At 47.5% G+C, this 15,914-nt stretch overlaps 1 protein-coding gene across 3 annotated transcripts in view; it reads left to right on the forward strand.

The window, feature by feature from the left end:
- The window catches only part of EPHB3 (EPH receptor B3), an 84,500-nt gene that overhangs the window by 29,865 nt on the left and 38,721 nt on the right, over positions 1-15,914 (forward strand). For all 3 annotated transcript variants that reach the window (XM_083503995.1, XM_083503994.1, XM_083503996.1), the window contains exons 2-3: positions 6,565-6,629; positions 11,239-11,911. In XM_083503995.1, the coding sequence (XP_083360121.1) occupies positions 6,565-6,629; positions 11,239-11,911 (738 nt within the window). The remainder of the gene's footprint in view (positions 1-6,564; positions 6,630-11,238; positions 11,912-15,914) is intronic.

The following is a 15,914-nucleotide window of genomic DNA, read 5'->3' on the forward strand; positions in this document are numbered from 1 at the left end:
TCAGCAGTCTCTGGCGGAACATACCTCCGAGAAGGGCATTTTGTGAGGGGGTGCGGGCCGTGTGTGTGTGTGTGTGTGTTGGCTTTACCTTTTGGACATGTGCTGAACAGGGAGGCAAGGTTGGCAGCAGGTCTAGAACTTTCCGCTGCTTTCTTCCGGCTCGCTCTTGGGCTGTCCCAGCGCAAGACACTCCTTGCTCCGGTCCCCCGAGAGCAGATGAAGCAAATAACCCCCAAAACTGCAGCCACAAATCTAGCCGTAGTCGCTTAACACTTCAGGCAGGATGAAGATGGGCAGGCACAGGCCTGCAAATACCACTGTTTGCGGTGGTGCGCGCATTACTTCAGCTTTGCAAATAAGTTCACCGGCGTTATTAGCCCAGGAAAACTTTTGCTAGCCTTGCCTGCCTCTGCGCTAGCGGTTTCTGGCACTGCAAGGGGGGGGGCATATTTCCCACTTAATAGAAGCTACCCTGCGTGGTTGCCTGGAAACGGTTCTGATTCGCCATAGGAGACCAGATGATTAGCTATTTACAAGCCTCCATTACAAATGTCCAGCTTTTTGTTTGCCTTGGCTAAATTGGTTCCCCAGGGGTTCTCCCAATTCTTTTGTCCTCCATGGGTTGTTGCTGCTGCTGCTGCTGAGCTTTTTCAAAGGGGAAGGAGCGACCCCGGCTTCGGTCTCAGTACCTTTTTGGGGGTGCTGGCTTCAGGAACACACCAGGAGCTGATACGCTTCTAACACACCTGTAATTTAGGCCTTACAGTTTGAACCAAGGTGTAAAATCATCCTTGTTTAAATTGATTTTTAAAATACATGGGCAAGTTCCTCCATAGCAAAGGGTGTTACATGGATTTCTGTGTGCCCAGGGTTCTTTGCATAAATACAGAATTGGGAGCCTGGTCATTTTGTGATACTCCTTCTTTGTTTTAACGCAGGGAAGCCAGTCCTTTAAAAGCCCACCACTTACCATGTCACATGTGTAGTTTGTCATTGGTGCTCTGGCGCTTTGTGAGGGCCTGAATTGACTCTGAATCGTGGACTGTGCGAACAGCTGATTTGCAAAACTGTTCTTGGACTGTGTCGTTTCTGAGCATTGTGTGTTCGAATGCTTCCCTGCAAAAATAATACCTGCCGAAAGACAAGCTAGCCTAAGCTAGAAGCCACTTTGTTCCTGACATTTGGTTTTCTTGGGGGATTTCCCCCCTCATCTGGGGGAACATTTAGCCTTGCAGTCCCCCACTTTGCAGTCTGAACTGATATAGTCCAGGAACAGTTTTATGGCAAGATCTGCTTTCCGCACAAAACAAGTCTGAGTGGTGCCTTGGCATGAGATGGAAACCATCCATCTTCCAGTGCGATCCTTGAGCTTTGATCAGGCTCCAGTCTGCTTCCCCCCCTTTTGGAGCAGCTGTTCCATCACAGCCCCATCTCTGTTCCAGGGGGGTAGTACTTGGATTCCTAAAATCCCGGGATGCGGCGTAACCTCCTTGCAAGACCAAACTGGAAAACTAATTGCTATCTCACCGAGAGGGTGCTGAAGGGCAATAGGGTGGGAGTGGGAGATGGCAAAAAGGCAGCCCATATAGCATTGCCACCTGCGTTGGCGGCACATGGTTTTTTATTTTCTTTTTTGTTGCTCCAAAATTCCACTTCTACTTTGGTATCCTTACTTAGATTTGATAGTTCCATATTGCCACGGACCTGTACAAAAACAGTTTCGGCTAATCCAGTATTCTCATTTTGTTTATGCAGCACCATCAGTGTACACAGGCCTTTTTAGTTTAGAGAATGCCCATAAAAGGTAAAGGGACCCCTGACCATAAGGACCAGTCGTAACCGACTCTGGGGTTGCGGCACTCATCTCGCTTTATTGGCCGAGGGAGCCGGCGTACAGCTTCCGGGTCATGTGGCCAACATGACTAAGCTGCTTCTGGTGAACCAGAGCAGCACACGGAAACGCCGTTTACTTTCCCGGCGGAGCGGTACCTATTTATCTACTTGCACTTTGATGTGCTTTCGAACTGCTAGGTGGGCAGGAGCAGGGACCGAGCAACGGGAGCTCACCCCGTCGTGGGGATTTGAACTGCCAACCTTCTGATCGGCAAGTCCTAGGCTCTGTGGTTTAACCCACAGCGCCACCCGCGTCCTAGAGAATGCCCATAGAACCAAAGAATTGTAGTCCAACCCCCTGCAATCTAGTCCAACCCCCTGCAATTCAGAAATCTCAGCTAAAGCATCCCTGACAGAACCCAGATATGATACCTCTGATATAGTCAACAAGTCATGCTTTCCATTTCTTTTATGTCACCTTCTATATCTTCACAAGGCAGGTCAGGCTGAGAAGTGAGTAAAAACAACGAGAAGTGAGTTTAAAATGTAAAACTGCACATAACCAGCTCCTTTCCTTTTTGTTCATTAAGGTTCCCAAAATGTTTTCTCTTTGGTTTTTCATAGAATCATAGAATACAATTCTATGGGACCCCAAGGGTCATCTAGTCCAACCCCCTGCAATGCAGGGGTCTCAACTAAAGCATCCATGACAGATGGCCACCCAACCTCTGCTTAAAAACCTCCAAGGAAGGAGTGTCCACAACCTCCTTCGGGAGTCTTTCCCACTGTTGAACCGCTATTACTGTCAGAAGGTTCTTCCTGATGTTGAGTCGGAATCTCCTTTCTTGAATTCATTGATTCAGATCCGAGCCTCTGGAAGAGGTTTATTGTTTACTTGGAATCATGGTCAATAATCACCAGCTAAAAACAAAGAAAGAAAAGCCTGCAAACAAAACTTTTGCCCAAGAACAGGCAATGGAGGAAAGGAAGGACAATATAGAATCATAGTTGGAAGGGACCCCAAGAATCATCTAGTCTATGACCCTCTACGATGCAGAAATATTCCCTTACGTGGATCGAACCTGCAACTTTGGCGTTATAATCAGAATACTCTTAACCAGCTGAGCTATCCAGCAGATGGCATAAATAAGCCCTGCTGGATCAGGCCAGCGGACAATCTGGTACAGCATCCTGTTCTCACATTGGCCAACCAGATGATTGTGGGGAGCGTGCAAGGAGGACCTTGGAGGCACAACAGCCCTCTCCCCTCCTGCCGTTTCCAGCAGCGGACAGTGACGTGTGGCTAAGACACTCGAATGTAATCCAAAGTGTGCCGTAGTTTGGGGCGAGGGGTTGGGATGGAGGCTAAAACCAAGACCGTGGAAGAGGTGGGCTTTGAGGAGGACTCTGAAGAAAGTTGGCATCCCTTAAGAGAGTGTGTGTGTGTGTGGAACCTCTGTCTTTGCAGACTGCAACTCCCATTGTCCCTGACCATGTTTGCTGGTGCTGTTGGGTGTCCAAGAACTTTTAGTTTCCCACCCCTGGCTTAGGTGATCTGGCTGGGACTCCCAGGCAAGAGAGAAAGAGGGAGAGACGGGAACCATTTCTAGATTCAAGACAAGATTCAGCATTCTGGCGCACTGTGAGGAGTGTTTTGGACGTCCATGTGCTGCATTCCGCGGCACTTGTTTTCAGGGCAAAGCATGGGTGGTATGCAAACCACTTCCAGCACGCGCAAGTTTCCTTTCAATAAACGCGGAAGCCCATCAATCATGCCTTTTGATGGGAGATAGATCACTCGGTTGACAGGCCATAAATTCCTCACTTTTGAGAGCGGCGTGACGGTTTCCTGGCACGGCGCATATCTGGCCTCCCCTCCACAAGGCAGAGATGGTATCTCAGTGGCAGAGCGCATGTGCGAGGTGCTTTTTGGGGTTTGCTCCCGCCCACTCTTCGTTGGGACTGCACGTGTCCAACCTGTTCTGTAAGGGCCAGGGACAAAACACCCGCCACCATGTCCTCCTTTGTTTATCGTGGCTTGTTTGTTTTGTAAGGCAGGAGTTACTTTAAATCTCGACAAGTGAAAAATTTGTGCAAGCCTTTGCTTGTAGCAAGGGCGGGAAACCGGCAATTCTCCAGATGTTGTTGGACTACAATTCCCATCATCTGCAGCTAGCCACAGGGGTCAGGGATGATGGGAGATGTGATTCTGTGTTTTGGGTGTGATTCAGAAAAAAACTGGGATGGTAGTACAACGAGTATTCCCAAAAACTACCACCAGTTAGATGGTGTTTTCTGACTGTATCTCTTTCTCTCTCTCTCTCTCTTTCTCAAATGTGCAAAAGTAATAAAATGATGCTAAATGCTACTCTGTGGGCCTTGGAGACAAGGTAATTAGGACAGGAGCTGCATAAAGTCATAATGTCTAGCTTTGACTCCTGCATTGTGAGCAGGAAGGTCCCAGCCACTTTGGGTGACTGCGATGGAGACGTTTTGTTCCACAGAAGGGTGCCAAGGGTGCAGCGACGACAAACAAATTTGTCCATTTCACTTCCCATCCAGTTCTCATTATTCCCAGCCTCAAGTTTGCCCCGTTTCTGCATCAGGTTGCGATTTCATTTTTTAAGCGAAAAGTCCTCGAGAAAACTCAACGGTAGTTTAGCACACTTTACTGCTCATCTACTCATTTCCAAGGCAGTTTTGCCTCGTACACACTTTTTTTTTTTGCAAGCAATTTCCCCTACTATAACACTTTTCTGTACATTGACAAAAAACAACAACAACCATGTGCGCTTTTATACGTGCATGTTCCCCTAATGCGTGTACGCATTTTGTATACGTTTTCAGGGCTGAAGAACTGCCTTGCAAAATTCAGAGAAATGGCAGGTTTTGAAGGGCAGCTGTGTCTCAGTTTGCACATTGTTTCAGGAAGTCCAGACTAGGGAGATTTGAGTCAAAATGTGAACCGAACCAAACTAACTGTGCCCTACAGGGTAATCCCTTGTGGCTGGTTTTCTCGAGTCATTTCCCTGTACTGCCCGGTCTCTCATGAGACCTCTTTACAAGGACAGGTACTCAAAACCTTTTTAATAAGACAACCAATCATGAACTGGAGTCTAGTTTTGTGATGTGTGCTTGCTATGCTGCTGGAACTCAGCTGTGTTATAAACTCTTGCGGCCGCACAACTGTTTTTGCCACGCACCTGATTTTGCCCCAGAATCTTCCCCTCTCTCTCTATCTATCTGTCTATCTATCATCTATCTATCTATCATCTATCTATCTATCTATCTATCTATCTATCTATCTATCTATCATCTATCTATCTTTCAGCTGATGTTATCAACCTGCTAGTGTTTGGTCCTCCATGTCAAATGCCCATCTTTCTCTTGTCGCGGATGCTGGCAAGCTGCAGAATGGCCTGGCACTACTCGGGGTCAACCGTCTTTGGTTACGGCCCCGACAAAAATCCCAAATGCGCTGTTGTTCATTCTCTCTCTGTCTGTCTCTCTGTTCACCCCCAAGGCTGAGGCTGGGACTTGGGAGGCTCTTTGGGGAATGCTGACAGGGAGGTTTTGGCTGTTAATCTGCTGCTGGAATGTTGGCCAGACGGTCAAATTCTTCCCCCCCTATTTTTTGAAACGGCACGAGTGAGCGGCGCATGAGAAGCTGCCTCCCTGCTCTTCTCTTGCTGGATAAACCTGCTTCAGCCTTCGCCGCCCTAGTCACGGGGAAAGCACTCCTTCTACCAGCGCTGTGGTTCATACATGCCAGCACTGCCAAAGTCTGGGAGAAGTGGGGGGGGGGGAGAGCTTTTCCTGCCTCTACTGCCAGGTCTGCGCAGAAGTGAGGAATGGGAGAGGTCAAAAGGGTGGAGGAAGGGCAGTCATTAGGGTAGACCAAGCATGTAACTCCAGGGAAATCTCCTTCCTGAAGGCAAAACAGCCCTAAAGTTCAGCCGTAACAAGGACCCTTGTTGTCCTGCAATCTTCCCACATCCCATTCCATCCCAGGGTTAAGTTTTCTCTTTTTAAAAAAATAAGAAATGATCTCTAGGGGCTTGTGTTATGTGTAGGTTTCTGGTGCTCTTGTTTCTTCCTCTCCTACTTCAAGTGACAGGGCTTAGCTCTGGAACCTGTCAAAGGCAGCAATGGCGTGTCCCAGAGCATGCACAAAGTGCTATCCGCTGGGCCAACACAGGCAGCATCCCCGTAACTGGGCTGCAGGTGAAAAGTCATTCTGTGGGAGACCCAGTTCGCTGTAATCTATCTGCTGCCTCGTTTTTCCGTGCCAGGCTAGGGGGTGTGCCAAGCTGAAGGTCCTCTGCTGTTTTCCAGAAGTGGAATGGTCTCTTTTGGTGTAATTTGACACACGTGTTGCTGTAACACGTTTTATTTTATTTGTATTTGTTTTTTATTTGCCCTGCCTCCATAGATCTCGGGGCTGTTTACTGCATAAAAACACAAAATACATAATAAGTGCAAGAACGAAAACAAACCAATAACCCAATGATGTTAATGAGAGTTTTCGGTCTATTGCTGATCTTAATCTTTTGAATGGTTCTTTTAAACTGTTTTTTGCCCATAATTTAATTGTGTAACTCCTTGGGTAAAACCTGCTTGTGGTTTTTATTTTTTACTTTTACAATCAAGCAGGATAGAAATAAAACTAATAACTTTGTGCAACAGTGACCTCCAAGTTGTGTGTTTCTCTCTCTCTCTCCCACCCTCTAGAAACTCTGATGGATACGAAGTGGGTGACGTCTGAGCTGGCGTGGACGGCTCATCCCGAGACTGGGGTAAGATGTTCCATTCTCCAAAGGGGCTGGGTTGGAACGAGACGTGGGCAAAATTAAGAGCCACACTGCTTTTGTCTGCCTTTGCTTTCCTGTGCGTCTCCGCAACGTAGGTTTAGCTTAATCAATAGAGCGTGAGACTCTTGATCTCATGGTCGTGGGTTCGAATCCCGCACTGGGCAAAATATCCCTGCATTGCAGGGGATTGGACTAAATGACCCTCATAGTCCCTTCCTACTCTACAGTTCTGTGATTCGTGGATTCACCTGCTACTCCCAAATATTGCTTCAGCCACCCATGTGAATTCCTAGCAGTTGCAATGAGGGTAGCCCAAGAAGGCCACTTAGACCTATAAAAACCATGGAAATCAATCATTTGCAGAATTTGCCTTTTGAGCATTATGCACCAGGGCAGTGCTCATTCACATCAAACCATAGTTAAACAATAACTATGGCTTAACTTGACATGTGAGCGCATACTTTTAAAAAAACAACAACATAAAATGTCATAAGAACTTCTGCTTCAGTCTTACTATAACTCAGATGATTTTTTAAAGCAAAGTTATTAAAAAAACATTTCCTAGAATCATATAATTTGAGAGTTGGGAGGGACCCCAGGGGGTCATCTAGTCCAACCCCCTGCAATGCCAGAATTTGCAGGCAGAGGTTTGTGTAGCAGTGACTAGTAAAGGAGGAAGTGGGATACGTAAGGTGGAGTAGGTTGTGTGTGGGGATGAGCTGTGTCTAGAGCCTGTGAAGGGAAAAGACAGAGGTCACCATTGCAGGGAACCAAAAGATTGATTCTTGGGGAACTGTAGTCATGTGTAGAATAATCATAGGTGATTTCTTAAAGTTTGTGCTCCCGCGTCATGTTAAAAACCATAGTTATTGTTTAACTATGGTGTAACGTGAATGGGCTGTGCCATAGTGCATTCTGCTTAAAAAAAAGCTCTGCTTTGATCTTCCCCTGCTTGCTTCTGGAACAGCAAACCACAACAAACCACAGGTCTTCGCTCGTTGTGTCGTCCGGACCTGAGCTCATGGTTTGTTTTCCCCAAAGATGCCACAAGCAACAAGCCGAAGAACAAACCTTGGCTATAGCTCATGGTTTGTTTGGAAAGAAACAAACCATTAGCCCAGGTTCAAACCATCACAGCAATTCGAGTCGTGAGGGTTGTTGTTCCTGATGCAGCCAGGAGTGTGGTAAGAGGGAACCGGGGACATTTGAGTAGCGTTCTCCGGCATGCTGTTGCTTCAGATTAAACTAAAGTTACATTAAACCAAGCAGTAAAAAAAAAAAAGCCCTCTAATGATTCGATTTTTAAAGGGAGTCGGTTTTGTGCCATTAGCTTTGTCCTGCTTCTGCAGAAAATATTGGGTGCGTAGAATCATAAGAAGCCTTGGGGGAGTTTCAGAGACTGATATATGTCAGCTGTCATCATTCTGTCAAACTCTAGCGTGACCAAAGAGCAGGACCCAGAATAGGAATGTTCATAAGGAGCAGACTTAATGACTGGGGTCACCAGAGCCAAAGAGAGAGTTTAGCCACCTCGGTACACTCTTTTATTTTATCCTATATACAGTGGTACCTCGGTTTACGAACTTAATCCATTCCTGAAGTCCGTTCTTATACCAAATCCATTCTTAGACCGAGGCGCGCTTTCCCTAATGAGGCCTCCCACTGCCAGTGCCCTTCCACCATTCGGCTTCTGTTCATAGACCGAGGTAAAGTTCACAAACCGGAACACTACTTCCGGTTTTGCGAAGTTCATAAACCGAATAGTTTGTTAACAGGACTGTTCGTAAACCGATGTATCACTGTGGTTGGATGGTCTTTCCATTCAGTTCTGTGGGGCAAATTAAACTGCAGTCTCCCCCCGTTGCACAGGCTGGCCTAGTCCCCTCTTCCGGGGATTCCCCTCTCGTGTATTTGCACATAAGTGTGTACACGCATGCCTGTGTGCAATGCAGTCTATGCAGAGATGCACTGCGCCACCATCAGAGTATATACATCTGTAGTAGATGCAGATACGAGCACACACAGAACACTTGCCATAACCGGAAATTTGCTAGCAAATAATAGAACAGCAACAAAAATGGACGATCTTGGTTTGCTCCTTTCCTCATAACATCCAAACGTGTCCTGGGGCCTCTGACCTCCTGTTTGTTCACCAACCAATATTGCTGAATGTTGCTGCTCATTAATAGCATCATTGACTTCATGACCACAACAAAAGCCTGTTGCAAGTTGTTGCAGGCAGATGTTGCGTGACTTCATCTCTTCCCACGGCTTTCTCTTTTGTTTCTGCGCTTTCGTGGGGTTTTCGCTACGACCCATGAGAACTAGAAACTTGATCCCTCCCCCCAATATATCATCCCCCCACTCCCCCAAGCAATGAAAGCTGTGCATTCGGGGGTGTGAGGGTGAGGAATGTTCTTCTCTCCAGGCAAGTTTTCAGCAAATCTTCCTCACCCTCCAGCTTCCCCGCCAATTGCATTATGGGGCCGGGGTTTGGGAGCCAGGGATGAGAGCTCTGTTCCAGGCCAAGGTTTGCATTTCCTCCTGGAACATTTTCCGTGGGCTGCGTGTCAGTGTTGGGTGTGGCCAGAGGCAAAACTGGGTGAATCAGTGAATTGGGACTCTCTACGGTCAGCTACATTCCAGCCGTGCAAAACCAGATTTTTATATTCTAGTACGAAAACGGCACAGATCAACTGCACCAGAGTAAACTGCCTTTACATAACTTCCAGTGTGAGAGCCAGTGTGGTGTAGTGGTTAAGAGCGGTGGACTCATAATCTGGTGAACTGGGTTCGCGTCTCCGCTCCTCCACCTGCAGCTGCTGGGTGACCTTGGGCCAGTCACACTTCTCTGAAATCTCTCAGCCCCACTCACCTCACAGAGTGTTTGTTGTGGGGGAGGAAGGGAAAGGAGAATGTTAGCCGCTTTGAGGCTCCTTCGGGTAGTGATAAAGCGGGATATCAAATCCAAACTCTTCTTCTTCTTCCAGTTCGGGCTTTGAGATGGAGCCAAGATTGCTAACGGATGATGCCCATGCAGATTATTTTTTTTTAATTTCACCCTGCCTTCTCTCCAAGGCTTGTGTGCTCCTGCCTCTGCAGCTAATCCCACGTGCAAAGGGTATTAGTGCCGATTTAACAGGAGAGAGGGGCCTTAGCTCTGCAATGGGGAGCAGAATTTTGCAAGTAGCACATCCCAGGTTCACTCCTGGCATCTGCGCTCTGAGGATGTTGCACTTGACGGGCTGGGAAAAGGCTTAAGCTTGGGAGACTTTGGGGTTTCTCTCTGCCAAATAAGGCAACCCAGGCCTGAAACCAGCTGTTGATGGGGGCAAAGGGCTCTGTGCCCTGATGTCAAGTGGGCTTGTGGGCTTCCCAGAGGCAACTGGTTGGCCACAGTGGGATTTAGGAACACAGGGGGGGGGGCTGCCTTTCATTGAGTCAGATCATTGGTCTAGCTCAGTCTATTCTGATCAGCAGTGGCTCTCCGGGGATTTTGGGTGGAGGTCTTTCCTTGCCGTACCTGGAGATGCCAGGGACTGAGCATGGGACCTCCCACATTCAAATCAAATACCCTACCACTGAGCTACAGTCCTTCCCCATGATTTATGGCAGCAGCCTTTATGTCCTTGCATCCAAACTTTTCAGTAGCAAACAGCTTACGTTTGGAAGAGTCTCAGTGATATGCCTGGGTGTCCTGGTTTGCTTTGCCCTTCTTAGAGTGGCTTGAATTTTTCGGTTTTTATTTTCAAAAATGAGGGGTACTAAAAAGTTGAAGCATGACTCAGGAAATCAAATAGTGTTTTTGGCTAAATTATTATGATTTCGCTTTGCTTGATAGTTAGAATGTGTGTGAAATTGCACAGAAGTCGTTAAAACTGCCAATACTTGCAGTTATATTATATATTACTATTATTAGTATTTATAATTACTACTATTTAGCATTACCTGACAGTTTCATAAGGTCAAATTAAAATGCTCTGGTTCTAAGCTACGGGACAAGGATAACTGTGACTTTAAGGATGAATGGGAACCTTTCACAAAGTATTTGAAGACGCAACAAAGCAAACTGGATTCCTTGGCAGGTTTTGAATAAACATCCACATTTATTTATTTTTTTACTGATAATAATTAGCTAAACAGTTGGAGGATTTATACAACTCTGTAACATGCAGAAAATAGCATTACTGGAGAAACCAAAGACTGGAACTGAGGGAAGTCGGGGGGTGGGGGATGGGTTTTGTGGGGGGAGGGGGAGGAAAAATGGGGGGGAATAAGGATATGTTTTTGGAAAATATGTTTTGTTATAACTTTGAATAAAAAAATAAATTAAAAAAATGCTCTGGTTTTCCAAAAGCGGTTAAGCTTCTTAATCAGATGTAGACTTGCCAAGCCAAAAGTTATCCAATCACAAAAATAACAGCAGATTTGAATTCCTCACATCCAAAAAACACTTTTTCTAGGAGAAAAAAATTGCAAAAAAGTAAGTTTCTCCCCCCCCCCAAACAACACGCCCTACTTAGCCAAGCCTCCCCTTTCTCTCATTAAAAAATAAAGAAATAATAATGGACCGGTGTCATTTAATTTTGTGCAGTGGGAAGAAGTCAGCGGCTACGACGAGGCCATGAACCCCATCCGGACGTATCAGGTGTGCAACGTGCAAGAAATGAACCAGAACAACTGGCTGCGCACCCAGTTCATTGAGCGCCACGACGTCCAGCGCGTCTACGTGGAGCTGAAATTCACAGTGCGCGACTGCAACAGCATCCCCAACATCCCCGGCTCTTGCAAAGAGACCTTCAACCTTTTCTACTACGAGTCGGACACGGACTCTGCCTCTGCCTCCAGCCCCTTCTGGATGGAAAACCCTTACGTCAAAGTGGATACAATTGCCCCCGATGAGAGTTTCTCGAAGCTGGAATCCGGCCGGATGAACACCAAAGTCCGCAGCTTCGGGCCCCTTTCCAAGAATGGCTTCTACCTGGCTTTCCAGGACCTGGGAGCTTGCATGTCGCTCATCTCCGTCCGTGCCTTCTACAAAAAGTGCTCCAGCACCATTGCTGGCTTTGCCGTTTTCCCCGAGACCTTGACTGGAGCGGAGCCGACCTCCTTGGTCATTGCTCCGGGCACCTGCATCCCCAATGCGGTGGAAGTGTCTGTGCCCTTGAAACTCTACTGTAATGGCGACGGGGAGTGGATGGTACCCGTGGGAGCTTGCACCTGTGCTGCTGGGTATGAACCGGCTATGAAGGAGACTCAGTGCCTAGGTAAGTGGTGGCCTTCCTCCTGGCATTCCTTGGTTGCGTGTGTTGAGACTGTTGCTTTAGTTCCTGGCCGGTTTGCCCAATGTATGCTGCTGGTGTAGACATTTTGCCACGCGAAGGAGAAAATCTTAACTCTCTCTTTCCCACCGCCTCCATCCCCAAGGGTCAAAAAATTAATTAGATTATGATTTCCGCCAGCCAAACCAGATGTCTCACCTGACTCATGGTAGGGCCGGCTCATTGATAATGGTGTACACCATCACGTCAGTCTTAGCTTTTGTCTTCGTATACAACACTGTGCAAGGAACTTGAGGCTGCAGAACTGGCAGCCGCCAACAGTGGTCAAGAGTGGGGCAAAGGCAGACTGGTTGGAAGGCAGCAGAGGCAAGAGCCTTTTAAGGTCTCTAGAGTCCGTACTGTTTTTCAGGGCTTTATATGATCAAAAGCAGCACCTTGTCCTCCGCTCTGGAACGATGCCACCATCCCAGGTTCCTGCTCTCTCTTTATGCAACTGACAGCTCACAAATGCCAGAAGTGTGTGCACACACCATTCTCCTTTGAGCCTGACCTCCTGACATCTTAGCTTTAAATTTAAAAGGTCTCTGTTTCTGGGTCAGAGCCTGGGCACATTAAAGCCTCTGAGGTTTATACTGGCCTCGTCTTGCTAATACCATCTGCCATGGCGAATGTCTGGTGGGTGTTTGAAAGTCTAGCAGGTAGCCAGAGATGCTATAGGAAGCAGCTTATCTCTGCTTTCTTCCTTAGCACTCTTTCCCCCAATTCCTCTGGTCATAGAGTGCTTATTTCAGTGTCTGGAGGTTATCTCCCGAAGTGTAAATCCAATTGACTCTGAATCAAACAAAGCCTTGTGGTATTGTCACTGCGAGGCGGTGCTGGGATATTGAGGAGCAGCCGTCCGTGGCTTGGAGGGGTAGCCAGAGAAGCAAAAGAGTGAGCAATGCCTGCTCCCAGCTTCGAGGCTGCGAACCTGGAATCGTAGAACCGTAGAGTTTGAAAAGGGACCCCAGGGGGTCATCTAGTCCAGCCCACTGCATTGAAGGAGTCGCAGCTAAAGAATCCCTGACAGATGGCCGCCCGACCTCTGTTTAGAAACCTCCAAGGAAGGAGAGCCCACCAGTTTCTCAGGTAGACTCGCTCTCAGGAAGTTCTTCCTCGCGTTTAGTCGGAATCTCCTTTCTTGTAAAACCTGTTCTTTTGAAAAACATGTCTGTCTGTAAAACATGGCAGCTGCACTAGGACATTGACTCATGCTCTGGGGTGTGTGTGTGTGAGAGAGAGTGTGTGTGTTTTAGTGCTTTTGTAGGGAATGCAAAGTATATCATCACGTTAACACTTAATCACAGCTGCAACAGATCTGGGTACTTGGAGGGCAGGGAAAATGGGGGAAAGGGGGAGAGAGAGAGAGAGAGAGAGAGAGAGAGGTCTCTCCTATTGTGCTGCTCCTTGGCTCAGGCTGCCAGAGTGTGAATTCTGCCTGCTCCAGAGCCCAGCCAACAATGCAAGACACCTTTCTTTGGGAAGTCCTTGAGTGCGTCTGATTGTTTGCCTCACATTGCTCTGAATTCTTGAACAAGGTGAAGCCGCCTGAGCTGTATGTACCTGTTCTAGAGCTCAGAGCGGTACAAGTGACCACCGCAAAAGGGAAGATCGGTAGGAATCTGCCTTATACTGGCTATCTCCTGACTGCAGACACTGACTGGCAGCAGCTGTTCAGGATTTCAGGCGTATGACTTTCCCAGCAGGTACCCAGAGATGCTGGGAAGTGATCCTGGGACCTCCTGCGGACAAACCAAGAACTCCCTGACCTACAGCCCTTCTCAAAGGGAGGGAGAGGGCTGTCATGCCCAGGAAAGGTCAGCTATGGGCCAGGAGCAATTGCCCCTGGATTTGTAGAGCATAGCCTGCCCTTTGGCAGTATCAAAGTCTCTTTCTGATTCTTTTGGTGGTTGGGAAGGAGAACTAATTCTCCTGTGCACGATGTTTTGTTTCAGTCCATTAACTCTCCACTCCCACTTAATCACCTTTAGGGTAATTTTTGGAACGGTAGATGATTACTATTTTGTTTCTGCGAATGGGAAACAGTGGCTGGTTCTGTGTAGTGTCCAAGGCAGCCAAGGGGACTTGTTGTTGACATGAGAATTAGGCTTAAGCCACTCACAACCTCAGAGGGTTGTTGTTGGGAATCAAATGAGGAGCTGAGCAGAGAGAACCGTGTCTGCTGCCTTGAGCTATTCGGAGAAAAAGATGGGATAAAAAAATGCAATGAATGAAGAAATTGATCCTGAAAGGCCCCTGAAAGAGCAGTAGAGTTTAGGCCGCGATCCCACACTCACGTGCCAGGGAGTAAGCCCCACTCAAGTCAATTGGACTTTCTTCTGAGTAGACAGGCATCAGATTGCGCTCTTCATTGTTCTCCTTCCCCCCTGCAAAAACAAAACAAGAAAACCCAACCAGGTATTTTATGTCTGTTCTTAACTTGCTCTGACTTCTCCAAGCCTTCAGGAGTGAGCGAACTGGGACTCTTAAATCAATCAGTCAAGAGAACCTGCGTAGGCAAGGGGAGGAGAATCAGGGTGCCTGCAGGGTGCCTGCAGCGACAACAAGAACTGTTGAATATTTGGCACTGGTGGCTGCCAAGATTTACCTCTGGAGGGTTATTCTCAGGGAGAGAGCTTCTGCAAAACCTGAGCTTAGTGGGCTGTGATCCCGCCGGGTCATGTCATGTGTAGAGGAGGAGGAGAACCTCAAGCTCAGGGGCCAGATGTGGCCCTCTAGACCTCTCTCTTAGGCCCTTGGAACTCTGCTTAGGCCACACACCCGCCCCAGCCACATCCTCTTTCTCCAGGCTACTCTCCTTACCAGCCTTTGCTCCGTAGCTTAATCTCAGGGTTGTGGGTTCGAGCCCTGTGTTGGCTGAAAGAGACCCGCATTTCAGGGGGTTGGACTAGATGATCCTTGCGGTCCCTTCCAACTCTACAATTCTTTGATTCTAAGATTCACAACCTCCTTGGGTGTTCTTGCCTGGCTGGAATGTGTCTTTGGACTCTAATAGTGACTCATTTGCCTGATGTTGGGCGTGTGATTTGTGTGTGTGGAAACCAGCCCACTTGAAGGTAATGGCTTTCTTTTCTGTTTGCCCTCCAGAATCTGGTATACATAGGTTTGCTGCATCTGTGTATGGAGGTTCAGTTTAGCTGTCATGGCTGATAGACGAATTCCCCATGCAGATGTTGTTGTTTGTTCTCCCTCTTTTGGGAATGAATTCCATAAGCGGACCATGTGTTCATTCTCCTAAGTGATTCCACCCCCACCCCCCATTAGATTTGATACTGTTCGTACAAAACACAGATGGGCAATCTGTGGCCCATGTATCTTGCAGCCATAATGTCATGCAGGTGCCAAGTAAGGTGGGAAATGGGGTGCGGGGCAAGGAGATGGTGGGGTGAGGGTATCCTCACCCACTTCAGACTCCATCCCTGCTTGCTGCTGGTATGAGACCCCTAACATATATTATTAATCCAAAGGCAACGTGGGCCTTTGGCAGGGAAAGGGTTATCCACCGTTGGTGTAAAATGTGTGAATATTTGAAACTACAAAGCAAGTGGTTGGTCATGAGATGGGTAAAAGCACCATAATACTAGTTGCTGTGATGTTATTTTTTACTGGTGAGTAAAAATCTGGCTGGTTTGGTGGCACCACCCACAGCTCTGTGCCTGGGTCTTATCGTTTTTGTCTGATTGATCAAAATAGGCCAAGCTATCTTCCCTACGGTTTGTCTGACCTTTCCTCCTGTTTTCTACCTCCCTGTATCTTAGGGCTCTCCTGGCCCTGCCCCAGGCAGATATTACCAACCATACCAGTATTTGTAAGTTCAGGTCCATGCGTTCTGCCATCTTGCCTTGCTGTGTTCAGCCATTTTGTCGGACAAGGCAAGAAACGATTTTGCAGCAGGCTCTCAGCCCCTTTTGGATGCCTGCTAAAGTTT

Source organism: Podarcis liolepis, assembly GCF_965112155.1.
Source record: "Podarcis liolepis genome assembly, chromosome: 5".
Lineage (NCBI taxonomy): Eukaryota > Metazoa > Chordata > Lepidosauria > Squamata > Lacertidae > Podarcis > Podarcis liolepis.